Source organism: Parasteatoda tepidariorum, chromosome 1 (assembly GCF_043381705.1).
Source record: "Parasteatoda tepidariorum isolate YZ-2023 chromosome 1, CAS_Ptep_4.0, whole genome shotgun sequence".
NCBI lineage: Eukaryota > Metazoa > Arthropoda > Arachnida > Araneae > Theridiidae > Parasteatoda > Parasteatoda tepidariorum.
In genome coordinates this window covers 49,973,295-49,993,041 of record NC_092204.1, presented here as the reverse complement: position 1 = coordinate 49,993,041, position 19,747 = coordinate 49,973,295, and the positions used below count along the sequence as shown (strand labels likewise).

At 27.6% G+C, this 19,747-nt stretch overlaps 2 protein-coding genes across 3 annotated transcripts in view; one reads left to right on the top strand and one right to left on the bottom strand.

The window, feature by feature from the left end:
- LOC107438728 (integrator complex subunit 2) overlaps nucleotides 1–9,123 on the top strand; it is a 24,387-nt gene extending 15,264 nt beyond the window's left edge. For both annotated transcript variants that reach the window (XM_016051068.3, XM_016051069.4), the window contains exons 9-18: nucleotides 411–594; nucleotides 1,418–1,540; nucleotides 2,598–3,207; nucleotides 3,862–4,186; nucleotides 4,963–5,188; nucleotides 5,577–5,687; nucleotides 5,766–5,873; nucleotides 7,252–7,357; nucleotides 7,677–7,850; nucleotides 8,869–9,123. In XM_016051068.3, the coding sequence (XP_015906554.1) occupies nucleotides 411–594; nucleotides 1,418–1,540; nucleotides 2,598–3,207; nucleotides 3,862–4,186; nucleotides 4,963–5,188; nucleotides 5,577–5,687; nucleotides 5,766–5,873; nucleotides 7,252–7,357; nucleotides 7,677–7,850; nucleotides 8,869–9,029 (2,128 nt within the window). In that variant the 3' untranslated portion in view covers nucleotides 9,030–9,123. The remainder of the gene's footprint in view (nucleotides 1–410; nucleotides 595–1,417; nucleotides 1,541–2,597; nucleotides 3,208–3,861; nucleotides 4,187–4,962; nucleotides 5,189–5,576; nucleotides 5,688–5,765; nucleotides 5,874–7,251; nucleotides 7,358–7,676; nucleotides 7,851–8,868) is intronic.
- On the bottom strand, nucleotides 9,112–19,747 carry LOC107438729 (leucine-rich repeat-containing protein 47). The gene is made up of 6 exons (XM_016051070.4): nucleotides 18,738–19,747; nucleotides 15,870–16,037; nucleotides 15,631–15,747; nucleotides 10,999–11,117; nucleotides 10,783–10,885; nucleotides 9,112–9,431 (listed from the first exon to the last, which is right to left on the bottom strand). The coding sequence occupies exons 1-6, from the start codon at nucleotides 19,542–19,544 to the stop codon at nucleotides 9,162–9,164; spliced, it is 1,584 nt and encodes a 527-aa protein (XP_015906556.1). The 5' UTR covers nucleotides 19,545–19,747; the 3' UTR covers nucleotides 9,112–9,161.

Sequence of the window (19,747 nt, the reverse complement as noted above, 5' to 3'; positions counted from 1 at the left end):
GTTTTTTAGTTCCCCCCCCCCAATGATGCCTTTACAGTTCATAATAAAACTTTGTGGTTCAAAAAGGCATGTTTCTTTAATAAATCATAAATAAAATAAATTAATCCATGTGGATAAAATCTACTATCTATAATATCTGCTCTGTTCAATATGTCATCAACCTTTTTCCTTCTTTCTTTTCCTTCATACTGCCATTATCATAATTGTATTTTAATGTATATAATGTTAAACTATTCACCTGAAATGCATTACAATGTAACTCTGTTTTAATACTGTTTACATTAAGACAATGTTCCCAATATTGTTTGTATTTTAATTGTACTAACTATTTTAGAGTAGATTTTATATACATTGACCTTTTCCTTGATTTTATGTTTATTAAATGAGTTTTTTAATTATTAATGTTTCAGTACCAGTGGGGTGAATGCTTCCTTTGGGGAGATGCTACTTTTGATTGCTATTCACTTCCATAGTAATCAGATGAGTTCCATAACAGAGTTAGTGTATTCTACTCTTGGCATGAGGATTCCTATTCGTTCCAATAATCTTGCCAGAATGAAAACCATTTTCACTCAAGAAATATTTACTGATCAGGTAAATATATGTGTAAAATTGTGGGGTAAGGGAGGAAAAAAGACAATAATTAATTTAACAATTAAACAAATTTAATAAGGAAAAAAATTAGTATAACAACAGCATCTATAGCACAGAGCTGTCTACATGTAGCGTTGTAGAACAAAGACTGACTAAAATTAGATAGCTCTAAAGAAATAATAAATAGTTAATTGAAAATTCCGGGACTTTGACTTCAAGACTGTCTAGCACCGTGAATTCCGGGACTATTCCCCTGTTGACAGTCTGTCACTGTTTAACTGGGAAGTAGATGGTTTCAAGGATGGCGGTCAATAACAACTAATACATGAACTTCAATAACATCAAATGTTTAACTTCTTCAGTCACTACCCTATAGCTGATATTAAACCCATTTGCTGCAATCAATTTTCTGATTCAGTATTAAACACTCTATGAATTTTAAAGACTGATTCTTCAAAAGAGGAATGAATATCTGTTTTTTTATCTCTGAATCTCCTAGCCTGCTTTCAGACAAAAACATCTTTGTGCCAGACTGGTATGACTCTTTACATTATTTATAACCTATCCTAGAAAGGCTGAGTTCTCAAGTTCAAGAATAGTGTAAATTTGATTAGACTTTTTTCAGACAGAAAACTGCTTTCACTAGCCTGTTTTTAGGCCTCATGTCAATAAGTTGTTAGAGTTGTATCTTACAGTGTATTATTTCTGAATTAAGATTGTTTTTTCCTTCACATAATTTGTCTTTAGTTCTACTTGTATTAACCAATTTTTTTTATAATTTGAAATATCACTTCTGCTTAAACATTTATTTTTAAAAATGTAGGTCGTTACTGCACATGCTGTCAAAGTTCCAGTGACTAAAAACTTAAGCAGAAATGTAACTGGATTTTTGCCTGTACATTGTATTCATCAACTTCTAAAAAGTAGAGCATTTACGAAATATAAAGTAAGATAATTTTCATGTTTAGTATACTCTATAATCTTGTTTTCTGCTTAGCTATTTTAATAACTTTTGAAATATTTTGCTTTCATTTGTATTTTAACATTTAAAAAGAAAATTCTAAGTATAGTATATCTTATTTTATAGAGGCATTGGTTTATTTCTGTTGATTTGATTGATTATAATTTTATACATCATCATGTATTTTGTAGTAAGCACTTATTACTGTATCTAAGACAATATATATTTATCATGTAATAATAGGATAATGTTTTTTATACATTTATTGGATAATAAAAATTACTTTTGTTATCTGTAATGGTCCGTTTAAAATAAATTAATATAGAACTTAAGTTGTGTTGCTGATTCTTTTTAGCTGCATTTTTATTTTCTCAAGTTGTAGTTTTTTATTTATTTTCTTTTTCATTCATTTTCCCTCTTCATTTCCTTTAGAAGTTTCATTTCAATGCATTTTCACATTAGAATAATCAGTTTAAAGTTGATCTTACTCAAAACAAAAAACTTAATAACTCTTCTAATTTACTTTGTTCTAGTCTCACTAAAACATTTGCAAAAATCTTTAATGTTAAAAGTTTGAACTAAAAATACAACTATAGGCAATCTGACCCAGGAAAGTTCCTTTTTTGGTCTTATCCAATTCATCTTTGGTCTTTTTCCAATAAAATTATATTTAAATAATGTCAAAAATTTATGTAAGGAAATAATTTTATTTATCAGAAGTTTGTTTAGAAAACTTAAAAATATTTTACAAAATTATCTAGTTAAGATTTAATTTATAAAAAAAATTCATTATATCCTTATGCTGCATATATGATTTTTTTTCATGCAATTAAGAAAAAAAGTTAAATTTCAAATTCCTATCTCCTTTTATAAGTAAATAGCAATACCGCTTTATATTATAAATATACTATAATTATAGTAATATTACATAAAAATTAAGAAAAGGTAAAGAAATTCTTTGCTTTTTCAGATTCAATACTTTATTATTATTATGTATTAACTTACACAAAAACATTTTTAACTTCATTTTTGTATCATTTAGGTACCAATTAAAGATTGGATATATAAACAGATTTGTTGTACCATCCCCCCTCTCCACCCAGTTTTACCAGGCCTTATTGAAGTCTATGTAAATTCAGTGCTTACTCCAAGCTCAAAAGGTTCTGTTGATACCACCAATGAACCTATAACCGAGGAGGAAATTTTAACTGTTTTCTCTAAGTCAGTATTTATGTGTCAGGATCAGGCCAAAACAATTTCTCATACATCAAAATCCATGTTGCAAGAATTAAATAAGAGTTCCCTTACATCCCAACTTCTGTTGCTCTATTATCTCCTTCTATATGAAGATACAAGGCTGTCCAACATGAAATCAATTTTGGCCAGCGACCGAAAAGTGAAGCGGTATTCGCCACAGTTTATTGCCAAAATCCCTATATTTTATCTCATACAAAGAGCTCAAAAAGATCAACAGGAATTTGCTGGTTTATTTTCTCCATTGCTCCGCTTATTAACCACCCATTATCCTCATTTGTGTCTTGTACAGTCATGGCTTACTGATGAAGAAGATATTGATTTTACATTAAAGAATAGTAGCGTCAAACTTCTCAAATGGCCAGAAGGAGGCTTTAGCAAGGATAGTCTTGATAAAGGTATTTTTTTATGTTAAATCAAATTATTCTTTATAAATATTTTAGATTGAATTTTTTCAACAGTGGTTAATGTTTTTAAATTATTTAACTTAGAAATTTTTTATTCTGAAATAACATTCAAAAGATTTGTTTGAAATTTTATGCCTTCTTAAACTTATTAGAAAATGGCAAAAGTAATTACCAAATATTATGTTTCAAGTAATAAGAAAAAAGATAGTTACAAATAAATTGTGTTTCTAATGAACCTGTTTGTCCTTTTTAAAAGCAAATATTTACACATAACTAACATTTCATCAAGATCAGTTTTCAAATAAATTTTTTAAACTTACATTTTAAAAAACTTGAGAGAAAAAATGTTTTTTTTAACATGATGGATTTTTAGAATAACAATTATAACTTAAGTAACTTAGAATTCTATGTAACAAAATGAGTAATAATTTTTATTGCTGGAGATTAAGATGAAGATATAAACCTAATGCTTCTCGCTTATATTTCATTGCTCATGGCGCCTATCCCATTTTATGTCTGGTGGTTAAATCCCATGTCATTCCTCTTGAAATTGAGAAAAACCAGTAAAATAATTAAAGTTAGAATTTTTAAATAGAAAATATTTTATTTTATGGCAAATTTAACTTGTATGTTTTTTTTTTATAGCTTTTGAGCAAGTAGACAGTTGTCCTTTCCAATTGCTTTCACATTTGAATCACCTCCTTGCACTTCCAGTTCAGCAACTGTGGCCTTATGCTTCAAAGTTTGTTACCTATCTGCCTAAACTACTTGACCATACTGACTGTTTACAAATTCTCATTAAAGCAAAAAAAGTATGGTGGAAATTAAACTCAATTTTCCCTCGTAATTTGTGGGTCATCACTGTAAATGCTTTTCCTCAGAAAGCATTTAAAACTGCCAAGAAACTGACTCTAGACGATATTATCCTAGACCCTCTCCATGTTTTAAGGTGTGATAAAAGAATATTTAGGTGAGATTTCTTTTTTAAATTATTTTACTTGCTTACCAATTTATTATTAAATAGTTTTTTTAATTATTTATCTTGCTGCATTACCCAGCTTATGCATTTACGTCTCCTTTTTTTCTTCCCCTTATGATGTTAGAATTTGCAGCACAGATAAAAATAATACTATTAACAATCTGATTTAATAAAAAAAAATCTAAAACAGAATTGAGTATAATTTTTAATGAATTTTTTATTTTTCAATGAAAATAATTTGAAGTGAAGGAAATCACATCTGCTGATGTTCTTTTTAAACACTTTTAATATTTAGTTTCATTAATATTCATAGTTAATTCTTCTCCCCAAAGTTTGTTTTTCTGTAAAAGCTATTGTTATTTCTCTTTTAGTGTACTTATTGAGACAGAATAAATGTTTAACTATCAGAGGAAGCATTAATGTTTAGCAAGAAGAAATTCAAGAAATATTTTTTCTCTTATTAATATATATTTTAACAGATAGCAAAAATAAAAAAATAAGTGAATGTTTTTTGGGTTTTTTTTCTTTTTTTGAAAAGGAAAAAAGTTTTATTTTTCTTGTTAAAAAATATCTGGAAAATAAACGCTGCCGGTAAACACATGTCTGGAAATGGGACTTATTATTGCATATCCCCACCTAACTTCATGTTCCTACTTCCCTCACCAGATCCTATATAGTTTTAACCATATCTTCCAAAATGCTTTGAAATATTAATTCATGTCAGTGTAACATAAATTTTTTATAGAAAATACTTATTTTATTTTAAGATGTCCTCCTTTCATGGAAATAGTGCTGCATATGCTCCAGGCTTTTCTTGCAGCTTCAAGAACTCACCTTTATCATCACACATTGGAACAGCCTATGTTAGAAAAAACTGGACTTCTTGAAAATGAGAAAGATAGAGATGATCTCAGGACAGCACTTGTTGCAGCTCAGGAAAGCGCAGCAGTTCAAATATTGCTGGAATGCTGTTTACCAACTGAAGCAGATAAGGTACTTTCTTACAAGACTTTTCACATCATTCTTTTACGTGATTCTATTCTATATTTTACCCTAAGTTAGACATAGTTTTCAATAAATTATGTAAAGAAAAAATTAAAGTTAAAAACAATTGTTGCAGAAAATTCATGTGACAGAGTATAAGTTTCATTTACCCCATTATGTTTTGATGTATCCAGATTTTTTCCCCCAACTGGGCCAAGTGTCCAATGGCAAACATTTAAAAAAAGTTATTTTCAACTGTTTTTCTATAATTATTAAGTTTACTTCTTGCATTCTCAATTGCCTAAAACTTTTTCCTATAAAAATTTTAAAAACTGCCAGTTTAATGTAGGACATGTATTTACAGAATAAAATTTTCTTGGAACTTGTTTATTTTCAGAAAGCAGTTGGATTGCTAACTAATTTAAGGGAAATTCAAAGTCTCATATGTTCCCATCTTCATCAAGTATTTATATCTGAACCCAGTTTGGCTAAATTAGTGCATTTTCAGGTTTGTTTCCATTTTTAATTTGTTATTTTTACATTATATTTAATAAATACATTTCTTGCAATACCTTTCTAATTGTAGACATATCCAAGTGAATTACTACCAGTGGTAGTCTCATCCGTGCCATCTCTACATATTTGTCTCGATTTTTTACCTGAACTTTTAAGTCAAGCAGACTTAGACAAGCAGGTAATTTATAAATTTTCTAAACAATTTTTTTTTACAATATTATTTATCTATATAAAACTATATTTTAAAAACATTCTAAAAATATATAAATTGTTTCAAAATGTTTCATGAAAGTCTTTTTTGTTCATACTCATAATAGGAATGCATGTTTATTTCTTTATAAACAATTAAAATGACTATATATTTATGTATATACAGTAGCAGAAACTTTCCAGCCCAGCAGCAGATGCTACAGATTAACACAGCATCAGCACACTAGTGCTGCAGCTTAACACTTAACTCCTTTTTAAAGCATCCCTAAAATTATTTTTATTCGAAATTATAAAACGGATTAGAAAGAACATGGCAAAGAATAAAATTAAAGAAAACTTTTTTTCTGTTCGTTTATTACGGACGTTTACTTTATTAGGATTTATTTCACTTTTTTTTAGTTCATTCAAAATAAGCTAAGGTGAAATAAAGTCTTCATGTAAAGTTTTTAAATACCTTTGCTAATTTTGCTACATATCTATAAATTAAACTGAATTTTTACAATAATCTTCGTCTGAATATGTTTGAGACACAGACAAATTAGAGTTGACCCCATAAAATTCTGCTACCCGATGTAAATTATACAGTAGAGTCTCAAAAATCAAAGTTAATTGAGAGCAATTACTAATTGGATAAATGATAACTCCAGATAAAGTGTTTTTTTCCCCCCATAACTTAAATTATTACGCTTAAAATTAACGATTATGAAATTACAAATTTTTACCCATTAAAAAATTAAAATGCATACTTATAGAATTACAATTATTCACCCCAACTAACTTGTATTCAGAAGCAATATAGGAATTATTACTTTGTCAGTAAGTTTCTCTTCTCCATCTATATAAAGCTATATGTAAATGCAGTTAGAAAATCTAACCTATATATATATATATATACATATTGAAGTTAGATACTCAACTGCCCAGGTGATTCTTAAACTTGTATTTTGATATCAAAATTTTCTTTACCTTTTCTTTTACATTTTTTTAAAATGGTATTGGCAACAACAAAAATAAAATATTTCTAACTAATCGCAGATTACTTGCACTCTACTGAATCAGTACTATAATTTTTTTAATGCATTCATTTCAGTTAAAAAATTGTTTAAAGAACTTACTTAATGCATTCAAATTTGATATGTTGGCTACATTTTACTAACATTAGTCTCGCACCCTTATTATTTCCATGTAAGACTGTATATGCTTGACAGTAAAATGCATTATGTCAATTACCAAAAATAATAATAATACTTTGGAAATTCTGAAAATTTCAGAAAATAATATATTTTCAAATAAAATAAAAGTGAATTAAAATCATTTCCGGTTACAGAGATTCTTTATTATTTCAGGTTTTTGCTATTGAGTTGGCCTCACATTTGTGTTCTCAGTATGCAATAGCTAAATCTCTCAGTGTTGCAAAATTATGCATAAATGTTTGTTATACTCTTCTGGGAGGTAAGTTGAAAATTAAATATTCTTAATAATGTCAGTAGCATTTTTCAAAGTGTATGAGAAATAAATTTTAACTTCAAGTTGTATTTTTTCTATAAACTAATGTGATAATCAAACAATTTGTTTTTTTAAAAACAGGAATTTTAACAAATAAATTGTATCTTCTATGATTCAGGGGAAAGATTTTTTTTTTTTAAATTATCTTTCCTTAGAAAATTTTTAAGGATATTTTAGAGGTATTAAAGTATGCTATTAAAGACAACAAAGCATTGCAAACCTCCTATTTAAAATATACTTATACGACTTGAACATATTTTTTCAGTACTTCCTAGTTCTCAACATCGTAAATTGTTTCTGCCAACTTTGCCTGCACTTGTTCGAATGTGTGAAGCCTTTCCACCTCTGTGTGAGGATGTTGCATTTTTGCTTTGTCAGTTAGCAAGAGTATGTTTGTCTAGGACCTGTGCTACTTCAAGTGTTCCTCCAACTACCGCAGGTACTATTTTAACAGAACTTTGATTTACCATATTATTATCTGTCTTGCTACTTTTAATCAAGGTTACCTTAAGCTAAACAGTTGGTTCCAGTTCTTTATACATTTCGAATTTTTTAAGCATACAAATTTTAATATAATAAAATTTATGTATTGAAACATATTTCTCATCATAATTAAAGTGCTAGTGCTATTTAAAGTTTATCTTTTAATCTATAACTTTTTATTGGCTATAATTAAATATTTACCTGCCATGTTAAAATCAAGTATATGTTTTTTGTGAGCGCTAAACAAAAAAAATACAATTATATGTATTTAAAACAGGATAAAATTTGTAAAAATATTTATCCAGTATGCTGCTATATTTGAACTTATGCCATATTAAGTTGGCTGTGAAGTCCAATCTTATTTTTCATAACTCTTAGAATAAATTAATATAATTTATTGTTTTATCATTTTTTACTATTACGCAATCACCTCAATGCATCTAAAAACTAAACATTTTTCATCTAATTAAATAGCAGTAAATTTTAATAGGGATCAATCATGCAACAATTATTACTTTTTTTTGTGTACTGCTGTTAGTTTCCTAATTTTTAATTCATCAAAATTTTGTACTTTTTGCGACTTTCGCTGAAACTATTTCAATTTCAAAATAAGCCATCGGGTCACAACTGCATACTAAAACACCCGTCTAATTTCCGATACTCACAAATCTAATGTGATTTCCTTTCAGAGCAGGTAAATTCACATACAATTCTCAACTGTATATACTGTTTTGGATTAAGTCGAGGAATTTCTTCCATCTTAGAAAATCTGATTAACGCTCTCTAGAATATAATTAACATGACTAAGAAATTAATTAAAATAGTTGCAATATCTTTTTTTTTATTTTTGAGCTTAAAGGTATCAATTCAGAAGACTGATTTTAAATCACTTATCCCATGATTTTAAGAGGCTTAACAATTACTTTTTAAAAATATTCAATGCATATTGAAAGCATATTTTATTTTATTTGCAGATTTATTGCTCCCCGTGGAAGAAGTCAAACCAATTGTAGATTATATAAAACTAGAAAGTGTAATTCATGAACTAAACTCAGACAATGACTTGTGTTTTGCCATCCAGAAAGCTTTTGTTGATCTGTGCTACACATTAACTCTTGACCGGACATTATATTAATGTCTATTATATTAATGTAAATTGCATGTAAATAATTCATATTGTATCGGTGTTTGTTTTTTCACAATAAATTTTTCTCATATAAGTAAGAAAATTAGATACTTTATTACAGTGTATTTTCATTGAAACAAATCAAGCTCGAGTAACTAAAATGCCATCAACAGGCACATCAGTTCTTGAAGGATAAATAACTTTCAATTTTCCTTCTTCATCAACAACTTTTACTTGTTGGACTGTTAAAGTATTCTGCTGTGTTTCTTCCACATCACCTTCATTTTCACTTTTCTTATTGCCAAGTCCCAATTTTAATATATCAATCAATAATGTATCCATCACTTTTTTACAATTATTAAGATTATTGCCAGTTACTTCAAGAAGCATAGATTTGGTATCACTTGTTATCTGGAAAAAAATAATAAAGCCTTTTTAACACCTTTTAATATGATAAACAAGTTGTTAAAACCTTTGATCGTTGAAAACTTTATACATACACTAAATTTATTAATATATATAAAAATATTATTACTAATTAAATTGCAATACAATTTATCTTTTAGCGATTTTAATCCGAAAATAGTACATTTTAGAAGAAAAAACCTTTATCTCTAGAATTCATATTAGACATAATTTCATAAAAAAAAATAAGCATGTTGGGCACAAGTACTCCGTCCCATTAAGAAAGCTTTTTTTTTTTTTTAAATGAATTTTTTTTAAAGATCTTTAGTTTATAATCAATATTTTTAAAAATATAAATAAATTTTAAACAATATCACTGAATTAAATATCGTTTCATAGTTACACATAATGCATGATACAAATTTATAGAAAATAAAATAGAAATGTATCTGAAAAACAAAATTACCCAAACGTAATTTCACAGATTTTATTTTGTTTAATTTTTGAAGTATCAAAATAAAGTGTGCTGCCTGTTATCTTACCTTAATTGCAAGTTGGCCAATTTTACAGTACATAATAACTCAGTAATTAAAAATTGCACCAGTGATTTTGCTTACATGTTATGAAGTGTTAAATATGCCAAAAATCATAGGGTGCATAATTCTCTATTTAGCTGCACTACAGTGCAGCTAAATAAAAAAGCATGATAGCAGATTACACAAGCAAAATTATAACCAAACTTTAAATTTATAGTATAAAAAAAATATTTTTCTTTGTCATTAATAGCTGAAGGAGAAAGATAGAAACTAATTAGCATATTTAAGATCATCCTCTCAAATCATTAAGATTCAGTCTTAGTTTGTGAAAATCAGATGATTAGATAAGTTATTCAAGGGTGGCATTTTTTCCACACTATACAAATATATACAAAAAAAACACTTAATTTTCGCTTTGTTCTTAATTTGTATTCAGTAAAATCCAAAAGAATATTAAGATTGTTAAAAGGTCATTTAACAAGTGCTATAGTTTATTACACACCAATCGTTTATGTAATTTTTCTCTCTGAAATTTAGTAACAGCTATTAAGACAACAATAAATTTTAAGACTTAAGCAATCTTATACTAAAATGCTTCATAAATTTAAGTTCAATAGCTTAAAAATAATCTTTTTGTTTAAATCAACAAACGATGTTACTGAACACAGGATGAGAAATTATACACATATATTTACTATATTGTTGAGAACAGGTTTCGTTTAGAAACAGAAATAGAGGCCAAATTTTTTTTTTAAATTTTACATAATAGATTTAATAAAAGTATTAATCAACAATAAAATCTCATAAAGAAAAAAAATTACTTTTGATCCATCACTGTTAGTTATCGGAGGAAAAGATACAACCAATCCAGAAGAGTCTGATAAGCAAGGATACATCTGTTTATCTTTTAACAAATATAAATATCTATAAAGAAAGAAAGAAATAAGTTATAACTATGAAAGTATTTCTGTTTTAAAATAGAGGGAAATAAAAGCTGACTGACAAAATATTTAAAATGTATTGAATTTTTTTATTACTTGTGAATTCCTGAATAAGTATTCTTCTTTTTTTCTTTTCTAACTGCATCAGCTTCCTCATTTAAAAGTTGATACAACTTAGCAGCTGACATTTCTTTATTTTTATTCAGAGGAGTAATCTAAAATGAAATTGCAAACTAAGTTTTTATGTTTTACAAAGCTTTATAAATTATTATACCTCTTTACTTTATCAAAGTTTCTGATGAAACATAAATGTTTTTAAATTTAGAAATATGCATATTTAAATAGAATATATATTTGGATAAATTCATTCATAAAGTTATTTATAACTTGTTTCAATTATTTTTAAAAAATTTTACAATGATAAATTGTAGCCAAAAACAATCGAATTATAAACAAAAATAATCTTTAACTGACTCTTGTACCCACAACATACAGATTTATTTTAACATTATAACTAGCAACTTCATAAATACAGGCTGCAGCAATATGATCAGTCAATGTTCAGTCTTGTTTAAGCAGTATCATATGTATTTAATTCTGATTATAAGGTTTTGAAATCAAAGTTCATTAGCCAATCTAGTCATCAATCAAATTTATTATGAATAAATTGCTCATAGAAATATATGTATGTAGCAAAAAAAATATTCATATTTATTGCAAATTTTACGTCAGATATATATAGTGCCAAAATTTTATTTCCTTTTAATAAGTCTTCTTCAGCTGTTGCTTGATTTTTGGGACGATGTCATTATCTGAATAGTCATTCTCACTTGTTATTCTCATTCACTTACTATTAGAATATTTTTCTCTTTTAAATGTTAACATCTGATTTACAGCCATTTTGTAAAATAGTCCAGCTTTGTCAACTTTGAAAATACCTCTCTCTTCATAATCATGCATCTGAAGTATGGCATATCTGGCCATACTTCAGATTTGCCTTTTCCACATACGTTGCATGAACACTTGTCCAGAAGAACAATCTCCAGAAGAAATATTTCATTTTTACACCTATCCAGCCATACATTGGAGCACACAACACCCTTTTTCTCGAACATATATTATATTAGCAAAATCATTCTGTTTCGTTTGAAGCATAGACCCAGTCTCAAGAAAAATTCCTATCCTGCTGAATTGTTAACTATTTTAAAAGAGCATCTTCCACATTTCCTCTTTCAACCTGATGTAGTTTTTCAGAAGAAATAATATTTTTTGCGAGCGGCAAGAGTCACACTACAATTGTTTGAAATTGAAGATTTTGACATGAAAAATTTTGTGAGTCATGCTACAATTTTTCCAATTGTTTGAAATTATAAATTTTGACATAGAAAATTCCTTACACAGTGCCAATTAATTGGCTCCATCTCTTATGCATGATAATTTTAAACAAAAATGCTTTCTTTTTTACATAATTTGCCATTTTCCCTGCTTCTGAAAAAAAAAGAAATCTGCTAGTCTATGTAAGGATATGACGAAAGAATCTGTAAAACAAGTTGAATTCTTCATCTGGTCCTATTCTCGATTTTCAAGGGGTGATTCGCGAAGAATAAGGGCTTGTAGAGATAAGGAAATTCCAAGAATTTTGAGGGGAACTATGTTAATGAGTAAAACAAGCTTGAAGGAAAGAGAAGTCCAAGTTCACTATATTGGGATTCGACTGTGAGAGGAAATCTCTTGTTTTGCATGTTATTCTTGCTTAAAATCTTATTAAAATCATTTGTAAAGATAATTATTTCAATTAAGTTTAAAACAATTATCTCAAAGTTTATTGATCTTTAACAAGTTAATACTCTTCAGTCTAATGATTCCGCAAAAATGCCTTTAACCTTTTTGCCTTATTTTATTTAAAATTTAGAAAAAAAAGTTGATGAATTACAGCTGAACAAAAGATGAATATTACACTAAATGTACTAATAATCAACTTAGTTATCGTACTTATATCATTATTTAGTATGCAACACTTTTTTCTATGAAGATTTATGCAATTCTAATATTGGTAGGTTGAACTTAGCTTAACTTCTCCTGAGCAGGTAGAAGTATTGAATACATAAAACATTAATGCATACTCAAAGTAAGAATTACCAGAGTGATATGAAGGAAACCAAAATGGAACAGTTACTGAGGTGTTTTAAGTTAGTGGGACTCATATTCACAGGAAGAAAATAAATCCCCTAAACAATTGTAATGTCGAATGCATAAGTTCACTAAGCAATACAAAACCTATTAAAATAAAATAAAAGCATCATTCCTTAAACATATTCTCCAATTATGCAACTCTATTACAGGTGAACCCTCCTTTTAATAAAAAGTGCTATTACAAAATAGTGTAAAAAAAATATAATAAAGCTTATAAATTGTGTTCTAGTTTCATTTATTTTTTATTTGAGTAATGTTAAAAATTATAGACTCTTCTTTATTTAAACATTAAAGTGTGTAAAATAATTTATTAAAATTTCTTATAATCTAAAACGTTTCCTATATTATTAGTCAAATATAATTCTAACAAATTAATGTATTCAAAGCAAGTTGGATAAAATGAATATTTGGGAAATTAAAAATTATGAAAATCTTTATAAAATAAGTAAAATTCTGTATTTTCCCATCTTTTGTTTTATCTTAAAAATAAATAAATTTTTAAGAAGTGAAATAAAAATGTTTCTTTATTAAACTTTAACAATAAAAATTTTTTTTAAAAGCATTTTCATTCAAAATACATAGTCTAATACAGCAGTTCCAAATTTCTTTTAGCAATGGGACCCTAAATGATGAAGTTTGTTTAGGCAGAACCCAAGTATTATTTTTTTAAAAAAAATTCAACAGCAGCTGTAAATATTCTAACCAAAAGAAAAAATTATTTTAAAATATTTAATGTAACAAAATTAAATGTTTTGAATTTTTTTTTTCCTTTGGTGCATGCATGTGCTAAAAATAAATAAAATAAGCCAAATTATAGTTTTTAAAAAAGCAGGAAAATGTTGAGCATAGTTATCAAAGAAACATAATATACTTTATTCTTGATTGTGGTTATTTTATACTAAATTGAAAAGTTTGATGAGCTGAACTGAATTGAAGGCTTTATAAATGCATATCCTTTTCATAATTTATTCACTATATTTTTAATGAAAAACTATTTATTTTTGTTACTTTTCATTGACTTTTTACGTAAATAATTTCATATAAACATTTGAAACATATCGTAAGAATTCTTTATTGGATATAAACATAATCATTACTAGTTTAAAAAAATTACTAGATCTTAGAACCCTAATGTTACACGGAACATCTTTTAGGAATAGCTGCTCTATTAAGTTTTATTCTTCTTAGACTCTTAGGCCTTAAGTATTAAAACATATTTTAATTTACATAAATTAAATAAATAAAAAGTATAATGAATGAATTGGATACAAAAGGTTTAAATAGGCAAAGAGCCAAAATTTAAGGTGGTAAATAAGCTTAAATGGGCATATTAAAGCTAAATTATTTCCGCTATAAAAAAAATGGCTTTAATAAATGAAACCACAGAAATGTAGAAAAACGAAATAAATAAAAAAAATGGGCAAATTAATAAATAATTCTAAATGATATTGAATTCTGCATTATCTTACCTTAATCGCAATTTTAAACGCACTATTGAAAATTTTTCTATGTGAATATAAATTAATATTTAAAATAGCTTTTTTTTTGAGGAAATGAAAAACTTGCACATTCACATTAAAAAAAAATTAGAAATATAAAGTAATAATAAAGTACTAAAAATATGTGTAAAATTTTACCAGCTGACACAATGTATCCCAGCAAATTTTATTTATCTATAAATATTACATTTGATCAAGTTTAAAAATAAGCAGTTTTGCACATGAAGTATTGTTTTTATTTGTAGTATATTTACTCAGTGTTTTCACTACAGAGCGAGAACGCGAGAATCTCACATATTTTTTTCTTTTCTCGCATTAAAAAATTATTACAGCGAGAAATTCGTGAATTCTATAAATCAATTTCAAAATTCGCAAATTTCTCACATTTTCGAAAAAAGCTTAGAATTACGCCATTTAGAATAAAATCCGTTTCACTTTTCTTCCTGGATCTTTCATTATTTTCAACATCTGCCCCGTTATCTAGCTTCCCTATTTACCAGTATTGTTCAAAACCTTTTCGAACAACAGAACACAAACACAGAACCCCTTTCAGAACACATTTCTCTGCAACCACGTGTTTACCGGAGATTAAATTTCTTCATGAAAGACGTTCAAATTTTTTATGCGCTAATGTAAGATGGACAAATACCTTGTAAATGCAAAATCTTCTATTATGATGCACCCAAAATATTCAATGCTTTAAAAAATAGAAGACGTTAAAAACGTATTGTAATTAAAGAAATTATTTTTTTTTCAAGAGTTTTTGTGTTTTTTTAGTCACACTTAAGTTTCTGAAATCTCACCCTGTTTTTGAGAAAGGGTGAGAAATTCTCACCCACTTTTTTTCTATGATGAAAACACTGATTTACTACCACGCAATACAAGTACATAAAACAAACAAAAATACCACAAATTACCTAAGTTTTATGAATAAAATATCATTCAATTGTAAATATATGTATAAAAAATTCATAGAATGAATAGCCTGTTTATATTATAACATAATAAGATGAGGTTTCAACTTTAAAATACCCACCTTAATTTCTTGTGGTGACTTAGCATCATAGGTTAAATTTCCCTGGATTTTAGATAAATCATGAGTAGCAATCGTAGCCACAGTTCTTTTTTCACAAACGGTATCATGTAGCTTTGTCTAAAAATGTTCAGAAATTTTAATTACGAGAAATATTTTCATTTTAAAATTAAAGTATTCATTTAAAAATTAATTAAAAAATCAAGTTTTAGAATGTAAAAAATTACAATTTAAATACTAACTTGTAGATTGATGAATTTCTTCATGCATGCAGCATCACTTAAATTCACATCAAACACTTTGCAGCAAACTATATAAGGACGAATCTCAGCTATCCTTGATGTTGAAATTATCTTGATTGATTCATCCTCAACATGGAGAATCTTCAACTCATCTAACAACTCAGTAATCTAGATTTTTAAATATATATCATATCAGGGTGTGTAGTCAAATCTCTCAAAAAATAAGCACCTTTTAAGTACTTTTTAAGCAAGCAAAAAATATTTTTAAACAATATACATTAACAAAATGCAAAGATTTTTCAGCTCGATATCAGAGGGTGGAATAGAAGATTGTAATTGAAAATATCCTGCAAAATGCAGCAGAGTTGCACACAAGAGAGCAATCTCACCGAACCCAGCTCAGTAGACGCATATTCGAAATCGCAAGTATTGCATCAGACATGTAAAATGATTGGCTCTATGGACAAACGGTACGGCGAAATAGATTATAGGCAAATGAATTGAGAAAACGTTGAATAGAACAATGTGAAAAGCACGCTTTTGCATAATATGTGGCAAAAACCAATAAGGTTAAGAAAAAAATCTCATTTTCGAAAAGGAAAAATTAAGCACTCTTTAAAAACACCCAACGAAATAAAAAAAAGCACCTTTTAAAGATGCTACCCACCATACATATATATAATTTCAAAAAACTTAAAAATCAGTTTTAATTACATAATTTTAAAAAAAAGTCGCTTAAAAAGATTAAGGATGTTAACTACTACAGGCCCCTGTGGCAGAATTGTGGCGACAATGCAGCAAAATGTCACCGAGTTCTTGCAGAAAGATCTTTTTTTTTTTTTTTTTTACAATTAACAAATTTTAGTTATTTTTTCTGCAGAAATATTCGAAAGTTTTATCTTTTCTTCAGAATTATATTCAAAAGTTGCCTTTCAGCGAATGATGAAAAAGATGCTTGTGATTTTTCTATTGTCCTTTGATAATAATTAAAAATAAAGAATAATAAAGTTAAAAAAAATTTTCTGCAGAAATTTCCGTTCTAATATGTTATTGTTCGTTCTAATATGTTACTATTTATTTCCACTTAGTTTTTTTTTAAATCCGCTATTTTTAATACAATATTATTTATTACAACAGCCAAATCTCAAAATGAAAATATGTGCTTAGCGATGAAAGATGCAATTTTTTAATGATTTTTTTTTTTTAATGTGATGTTGATTTATGAAAGAGAATATGAAAAAGAAAATAATCGGTGCCCCCTGCAAAATGTGAGAATATCCCCATAATATTAAAATAAAAAAAATTATTACATATTTTTTTAAAACATTTTTTTATTTTATCCAAAAAGTTTTTTCTTATTTATTTATTATTATTTTTTTTATTCGAAGTTGCATTTCTGTTACTTTGAATTAGTAACATATAAATCTGCTATTTTTAAAAGTATCTTGCAGAAAGATATTAGTATTAGAAAGGCATGTCACAGAAAACTTGAAAAGTTCTGCCACAGGGCTACAGGCAAAAAAAACTATAAACAAAACAAAATTTTTTTAAGAAGTAACTGGTAATTGCAGCGGCTTAAATAAATAAAATTAAAAAAAACACAGCACAGGGACACACGAGGTTTGAATGCGCACAATCCAGAAATAATACAATGTGGCCTGTGATAGCACCCGAACACAATGAAATGCGATATATACACACTTTTCTTTTAAATAGAAAAGTTAGAACATGTCAAATCTATTATGTAGTTTTTTATCACTTTTTTCCGCAGTTATCGCAACGAATTTCCAAAGTTTTGAAACTCTTACTATTTTTCAAAATTGTGATGTAATAGTTCATCCTCAAAATGAATAAACAGTAACTATAAAATAAAACGTTTTCTACAAAATGAAAATATTGAACCAAAAAGGACCCATAAAAAACTTTTGCGTAATTATTAAAAGCTTTGAACAATTCCATTCCCTAACCTAAAACAGGGATGATTGTGACACAAAGGATACAATGAAACACATATAATGAAAAATTAGATATCAAGAAGTCAAATTACTTATCATACATGTTTCATGATTTTTTGGATTTTTTGCAAAATTGGATTTTTGCAAAAAATTGCAAAATTGGATTTTTAAATCAGATGAATACAAATCACAATGCATGATTTTCAGATCATGTGGATATGAATTTCAATGTGTTGCTTTTAAATCAAGTATGAATACAAAAAATGATGTTTGATGTTACAAACATGTGAATAAGAACAGTAATATATAACATGAACTTGAATTTTAAAAACATGTTAATACGATATGTTGGATTGAAAAGCATGTGTGAATACGAATCATGGATTTTCAAAATCCAGTGTACGATTATAAAATTGCATGAATACAATCGCAAAGTATAACTTATAAATCAGCTAAATAAGAAAAGAGATGTATGACATTAAAATCGCATGAATATGAATCGTGACATTAGCGAATTCTGGTGCAGTTCCAAAGATTCAAAATGGCGAAAATCTGCCAAGCAAAAAGATTCAAATTTGCAAAAAAATTACATGTACATAAACACATCGTTTACAAATTAAAATTCTAGATTGCAGAACTTTGTAAAACTTTTATCAGATAAGCTTTTGCTTCTCTTAAGACTATGAATCAATGGTCTTGAAATGGTCAAAAAATGGCGAAATTCAGGAAAAATCCCATGTACTACTCCTAAATTTAACGTTAGGAAGGAATGATAGGAAAATCCTGGAATTCCGGGATACATACAGAAAACAACCACCCCAGCTAAGATCTGTAGAAATTCATAGAGATTATTTTGACGTTCACAAGGAGCAATCTAAGTACCATAAGAAAGATTCACAAGAAACAATTATACCTCTTCAACTTCAGCCTTCTTCGATTGTTTAGCTTTCTTTTTGGACTTGGATTGTTTGTCATTTCCTGCATTAGCTTTAGGACAGTGACTTCTAATATACTCCATAATCTGTTTGACATGGCATTGGTCAACAAGCTTTAATAAGCGTTTATCCTGCAACTTATTACCTTTCAGGTTCAATTCTTTTAGCTTTGTACAACTTCCCAACTCACCAGGAACACAAGTAATCTGATTCTCACCTAAATCAAGAACTTTCAAATTGGAAATATTTCCGATCTCAGTTGGAATACTTGATATTAAATTATTATTAGCAGAAATATCAGTAAAGTGAATCAAATTTGAATCACAAATCGTAACAGGTAATTCTTCAAATTTATTATGACTGATATTCAACGAAACCAACTTTGTCAACAGGGAGACAGATGGTACTTTGTTGATGTTGTTAAAACTGGCATTCAAAGATTGTAATTCAGACAAATCAGATAAACCTTCTGGCAGCTCAGATAACATATTATGCGACACGTCCAGAAATTTTAGTTTCTTGAGGTTTTTCACTTCTGCAGGCAACTTCAGCAATTTATTATAAGATATGACCAATCTCGTTAAATTTGTTAATTGACCAATAGTGTTTGGTAATTCTTCCAAAGGCGTCTTACTGATTTCCAAAAAATTAAGATGAGTCACATTAAATATACCGGGATCCAAGCCATGTTCTTCAATTAAATGAGAATATTCAGGTCCAGCGATGACTAATTCACATCGTTTTTCTTTTTGAGCTTGTTCAACTGAGGCCCAGGGTTCTGACATTGCAGGAAAACAAAAGCAGTAACTTTTTTTATAATATACAGAGCTTTATTTAAGTATAAAATAAATTATCTTAGCCTTGCTGTTTCAAACTCCAGTTTTTGTTTTTTTTCAGCCAGCGCTATTGGAAAGGCAGCTACAGTTAACGAATATAAAAATAAAAAATCAACGTTACTCATGTGCTTCATACTCCTTTGATCTTAGTT

What these genes read in the sequence shown, in the direction of transcription:
- LOC107438729 (XM_016051070.4), bottom strand. Translation starts at nt 19,544, where the DNA reads ATGTCAGAACCCTGGGCCTCAGTTGAACAAGCTCAAAAAGAAAAACGA. An exon ending in AGTCACCACAAGAAATTAAG is followed by an intron (nt 11,118 to 15,630) that starts GTGGGTATTTTA and finishes ATTTCATTTTAG; the next exon opens with ATTACTCCTCTGAATAAAAA. An exon ending in CTAACAGTGATGGATCAAAA is followed by an intron (nt 9,432 to 10,782) that starts GTAATTTTTTTT and finishes ATTTTTTTCCAG; the next exon opens with ATAACAAGTGATACCAAATC.